Genomic DNA, 6,345 nt, shown 5'->3' with positions numbered 1-6,345 from the left:
TCTCTGTACACATTTGTTTTTGTATTTTTGACACATCAGAAGAAAAAAGAAAAAGACTAATCAGACCTTGAAAATCTGCCTCCCTAATCAATTCTACTGTTTGACCCTTCACAATTTTTCTGCAGCTGCTCTGTTGTCTTTACAAGAAAAAGAAAAAGAAAAAGAAAACTGCCTAGGTAGAATAAACTTTGGCTCCTCTTTTGTCATTTTCATTCCTTACTTCTCTTGGAAATTTTCACTTACAATAAACTCTTTATCATAAAGGGTATTACTATAATGTTATAAATAATCAAAAAGCAACTCCTTTTTTATTTTTGTTACACTTTAAATTTGAAATGTATATGGAAAAAAATAGAAAAATGCATGTTCAAGATTAATATTCTGGTGCAGTAGCTAGGACAATGGAGTTTGCTATGGAGAGATGCTTTTTAACTTTATCTTTAACGTGTGAGAAGAAAAAAGGAATGGTTTAAGACTCTGCATTACCCCAAATGTTCACAAAAATCAATTAAAATTATTTTGAAGTTAGAAAATAAAAAAAAGATTCTCTCTTGGAAGTGTTGCAGAGACTACTTTGGTTTCTTTTTCTCTGTCTGCCTTTTTCTTTCTTTCTTTCTTTCTTTTCTTTCTTTTCTTTCTTGCTTAGCATAAGCCATCTTCACATTTACATTATTTTTATATTTTTTCAGTTTTCTTCAAGAGGGTGTTTAGCATTTTGGGCTGTGTAGTATAATATCAACTTGGGGTGCACTTCTCTTTTGTTGCTTCTTCAGTGAAACACAAAAAAGCTCAAATCTTTACAAGATTATTGTAGAAACCACATTTTCTTAGTAGATTCTTGAATATGATCAGTGTGGGTTTTTGGGGATTGTGATATCTTGGGTCTTGTGGGAGTTGAGTCTTGTGCAGCATTGTGTGAAGGGACTTTGTTTAAGGTTTTGAGAGCTAATTGAGTGAAGAAAAGAACAAGGAGAAGAAGAAGCAGAGGAATGGCAGGAGGTGGAGCAGCACCACCACCAAAACAAGATGAGAATTTACCACATCCTGTGAAAGATCAGCTTCCTAATGTTTCTTACTGCATTACCAGTCCTCCTCCTTGGCGTCAGTTTCTCCTAACTTTCTTTCAAACACTTATCACTCTGTCTTTTCATGCATATTTTATAGAGTATTACTACATTGTTTTGCCAAAAACTGATTTTGTCTTAAAAAGTATGTCTTATACATGTGATGATTGTCTCTGTAGAAAGCTTAGAATTAGTGGTTTGATTTCCAAATATTTACTTATTTCATTAGTTTAAGTTGCTAGTTGTTGTTTCAATTTTTGTTTCAAGCTTAAATGCTAGTTTAATGCATGCTACTTTCTCCTACCCCTCTCCCATTTTTGTTTTGGGTTTTTTTTACTTCTTTTGTTGTGGGTTTCATTCATTTTTGTTTGATTAAGTGGACATGTTGATAACAACAATTGTAAAAGATGTGTTGAATTTCTTGTTGCAGCTGAGGCCATATTACTTGGATTCCAACATTACATTGTTATGCTTGGCACAACTGTACTCATCCCTTCAACTCTGGTTCCCCAAATGGGGGGTGGAAAAGTAAGAATTACCATCACATTCTAGCTAGTTCTTGTTATAATTTCTTTTTAGGGACCTATGACTTTTATTAGCTCTCAACTTGGGTTCCAAATATTATGGTTGTAGTTTATTATGGTCTAACTAATTAGGATCCATGTTTTTTTTTACTGGTCAGGAAGAGAAAGCAAAGGTGATACAGACATTGCTCTTTGTTGCTGGTTTGAATACACTAACTCAGACTTTGTTTGGTACAAGACTACCTGCTGTTATTGGCGGCTCTTATACTTTTGTGCCAACAACACTTTCGATTGTCTTGGCTGGTCGATACAGTGATGTTTTGAGCCCTCAGGAGGTTAGTGGATTAGAGTCTGTTTTCAATTTGCTGCATTCTTTCTGATGTTGATATGATAATTTAGTTGCCCTTTTCTTTTACATATAAACAGAAATTTGAGAAGATAATGCGAGGGATTCAGGGTGCCATGATTGTAGCTTCAACTCTTCAAATTGTTATTGGCTTTAGTGGCCTATGGAGGAATGTGACGAGGTAAGTTAAATGATCAGCTAAAGATGATAATAATAACCTGTGAGTATAGTATTTGTTTAATAAAAATGATTAAAAGCTGATTATGATAAATAATTCTTGACTGAAGGTTAACTAGTTAGCCCTATTTCGCATTTCAAATTTCAGGTTCATCAGTCCACTCTCCGCAATTCCATTGGTAGCTCTATCAGGATTTGGATTATACGAATTTGGTTTCCCTCTGGTAATCTATTTGTGTCACATGACTCACATCTGTAGAAATTAGCTTGTCTGAAATGATAAGCTCGTCCATCGTGGTAACTGCATTTTTTTTGCATATAGGTGGCAAAATGTGTGGAGATTGGATTGCCACAGCTTATCGTTCTCTTAATCTTTTCACAGGTGGATTTAGCCACAACTCTCCTAGATGCTTGTTATTTCCTATTATATCTTTTCTAGTTCAATTTATGGACTTGGGAAAAAAATGCTCTCAATCTGACTTTTACAAGTTCAACCAACATATTAACAAATATTTCTGCTTGTGTATGCAGTACATACCCCATATGATGAAAGGAGATAGGCATGTCTTTGATCGGTTTGCTGTTATATTCTCTGTCGTGATTGTATGGGTGTATGCTCACATTCTCACTGTCGCTGGAACTTACAAAAATTCACCAATAAAGACTCAGCTTAGCTGTAGAACTGATCGTGCTGGAATTATCAGTGGATCTCCATGGTAAGGGTAGTTCATTCTCTTGATTTATCAAAATAAAGTCTAGACTGAAGTTTGCAAAGACACATGATTGTCAGATATGCCTCACAAAATGTAAAAGCATGTGATGTATGCAGTAGGAAAAAGAGGTATGCGGTTAACTATGAACTGTAAGTTAAACATTCTACTCATATATCTTGGACAGGATTAGAGTTCCATATCCATTTCAATGGGGAGCTCCCACATTTGATGCTGGAGAAGCATTTGCAATGATGGCGGCTTCGCTTGTTGCTCTTGTTGAGGTTAGTTAATTTCAACACAAGTGTTGCTCACAAGGTTATGGTCCCATCTGGTTTTGATGGAGTTGCCTTCTCTTCTGTGTAGTTGAAGTTTACTTATTCGCTACTTGAAAACATGCCTAACTAATACAAGTTTCCGTCGTGTTTTGACTGTCAACAGTCTACTGGTACCTTCTTTGCCGTGTCAAGGTATGCCAGTGCAACTCCTATACCTCCTTCTGTCCTTAGCCGTGGTGTCGGTTGGCAGGTAAATCCACTAAATCACCAATGTGGAAATTCTTACAGTAAAGATCGTGACCTGTTAGTAATAAAAAGAATCAATCTTTTACAATCTCCTCATACAGCTTAAAGTTCAAATATCATCCTATATTTACATATGTTATTTAAATGAAATCAGTTTAATGAAACGTTCCTTTGCTGGAAGAATGTCATCCCAATTTCCCTATCAATTCAAGGTGTTAATTGCCAATGGTTCTAAGATTAGTTTTCTTTGTCTTCTTTAAGGGTGTGGGCATATTGTTCTCAGGAATTTTTGGAACTGGAAATGGCTCATCTGTATCTCCGTAAGGCTCTTGTCAAGCTCTACCAAAGATGAAATTTTTGCCAGTAGTGTTCAAGCAATGTCCTTATCCTCATATCAAAGAACCTTACTTTTTTTCCTTTCTATTCAATAGGGAAAATGCTGGCCTGCTGGCATTAACCCGTGTTGGGAGCAGGAGAGTGGTTCAAATATCTGCTGGTTTCATGATCTTCTTCTCGATTCTTGGTAAGTTGTTTGCGGCATGTAACTATTTAGCTCAGATTAATTCTTGGAAATTCGAAAAATATTTCATGGTTAAACTTGTGTTGATCCAGGGAAATTCGGAGCTGTCTTTGCGTCAATCCCTGCACCAATAGTTGCAGCATTGTATTGTCTCTTCTTTGCCTATGTTGGTATGTATTATCAATTAATGTCTTTTTGGTATATTCCCAGGACAATTAGAAACATGATAATAAAGTTTGGCCTTAATGTGTTTGCAGGTTCAGCTGGTCTAAGTTTTCTGCAGTTCTGCAACTTAAACAGCTTTAGAACAAAGTTCATTCTAGGATTCTCAGTTTTCATGGGCTTATCCATTCCACAGTACTTCAATGAATATACAGCAATAAATGGATATGGTCCTGTTCATACTAGAGCTAGATGGGTAAGTAATCCCTCCAACCCTTTCCCATATTACTACATCAATATTACTTATACGAAAAGGGTCAAAATACCACCTCTCCACGATACCAAATATTATAATCTTAACACCCATTATAAGTTAGGGCCATTCGTGTTCTTGATGTTAGCAAATTGCTTTGTATTTGCTCTTGACCCTAATGGAGCTCCAGCATGGCCCCTAACTGAACTATATCGGAGGATAACTTTTAGACCATCAAAGTCAAATATAAGACAATTTGCTATACTGGAGCTACGTTAATATCAAAGACAAATATAAGACGATTTGCTTATAACAAGGGTATGAATGATCTCAAAGCAGGGGAGGGGGGGGGGGGGGTTGAAATTAAGATATTTCGTTTAGTAATGGCCTAAATGAGTTGTTGCATTTTGTTCTTTCTACCAGTTCAATGACATGATCAATGTGCCCTTCTCGTCGGAACCATTTGTTGCTGGTTTATTGGCATTGTTCCTAGATGTATCACTGCATAAAAAAGACGCTGCAACACGGAAGGATAGAGGCATGCCATGGTGGGATAAGTTCAAGTCATTTAAGACAGATACAAGAAGTGAGGAGTTTTACTCATTGCCTTTCAATCTCAACAAGTTTTTTCCCTCTGTATGATTGAAAGGGATAGATAGATAATCCAAACTTTATTATAGTCCCTCAATAGCTCATTGTGGGTATGAATATATTAACCAAACCAATTTCTGCTGCCCTGAATTTTCTGAAACTCGGGAAAGATTAAGCATCAGTCTAGCTGAGTGACTTGTTTACTCTTGTTAGAGGTAATGTAGCTGGATCTTGATACAAGTATATTGATTTAATCAATTAAAAGTCCAACGAAAAAAACATCATTTTGTTACAACTAGTTGGCGTTTTGCACCCCTTTTTTTTACATCAGTTTCTGGTTTGCCCTATATCCTCTTATTTTCTACAAACTTTGCTCCCTAATCTATTCATTTCCTTACAATATTGTAAATTCTTTTTGTTTTGTTTGGAATGAGCAATGAGTGGATTAAGGGGGAAGTGCACACTTAGCCACTAATTAGATGCATTTACTCTTTAGCCACAGTTTAAAATGTATTTACTCTTTAGCCAGTACTTAATAAATTTTTATCCGCCCGGACGAAAATACCCATGTGCTAGACATAGGTGCTATATAATATTAAGGACATGGTGTCCTTAACTTCATGAATGTTGTGTAAATGTGTCCTGTATTTGCACCTTCCGTTGTTAAACTTTAGGACATCATGTCCCTAACTTCATATGTGCAGTGTAAATATGAAGGACATAATGTCCTTAATTTCATGTGTACAATGTAAATATTAAGGACATAGTATCCTTAACTTTATAAGTGTTGTGTAAATATTAAGGACATAGTGTCCTTAACTTCATGAATGCTGTGTAAATATTAAGGACAAGGTGTCATGTATTTACACCTTCCGTTGTTAAACTTTAGGACATATTGTCCTTAACTTCATATGTATAGTGTAAATGTTAAGGACATGGCGTCCTTAACTTCATGTATGCAGTGTAAATGTTAAGGATACCATGTCCTCAATATTTACACAGCACTAATGAAGAAAGGGTAAAAACGTCTTTTCGTATTAATTTTAATAGAGTAGTGGCTATTTTTGCTCAGCATTAAAAATATTGGATAAAAACTAAATACCATATTAAAAAGTGGCTATCCCACGCCATTTCTACGTGGATTAAGTAGAGTTAAGTTAACAAACATATGGATCTAGGATGTTGGTTATGCTTGTGATTAACAAGATGGGCTTATTATGTATGGTATTTATTTGGACTTCTTTCTCGTTTGGCCTTCTAAGTTTGGAATAATGATGCTCAACGACCGCCACTTCTCTTTTTTCTTTTTGGTCCATTCTAATTTCTTTACGGGTAAATTAATTGGGATTTTTACCTATCTATACCATATGTGAAACTTATTTACCCTCTCTAATCAAGTTTTAACTTAATTACATGATCATATATAATTTACTAATTATATACAAATTAATTTTAAATGACTATCCCTTGATTG

At 35.4% G+C, this 6,345-nt stretch overlaps 1 protein-coding gene across 1 annotated transcript; it reads left to right on the top strand.

Moving 5' to 3' along the window:
* Positions 1-763: 763 nt before the first annotated feature.
* On the top strand, positions 764-5,166 carry LOC104091805 (nucleobase-ascorbate transporter 7-like). Its single transcript, XM_009597226.4, has 14 exons — positions 764-1,101; positions 1,495-1,592; positions 1,747-1,923; positions 2,015-2,115; positions 2,260-2,335; positions 2,434-2,493; positions 2,643-2,827; positions 3,009-3,105; positions 3,263-3,349; positions 3,607-3,665; positions 3,777-3,868; positions 3,958-4,035; positions 4,123-4,283; positions 4,704-5,166. Exons 1-14 carry the CDS (start codon positions 990-992, stop codon positions 4,920-4,922), a joined length of 1,602 nt encoding a protein of 533 aa, XP_009595521.1. The 5' UTR covers positions 764-989; the 3' UTR covers positions 4,923-5,166.
* Positions 5,167-6,345: the final 1,179 nt, after the last annotated feature.

Source organism: Nicotiana tomentosiformis, chromosome 10 (assembly GCF_000390325.3).
Source record: "Nicotiana tomentosiformis chromosome 10, ASM39032v3, whole genome shotgun sequence".
Taxonomy (NCBI): Eukaryota; Viridiplantae; Streptophyta; class Magnoliopsida; order Solanales; family Solanaceae; genus Nicotiana; species Nicotiana tomentosiformis.
This window is presented reverse-complemented; position numbering and strand designations above follow the sequence as displayed.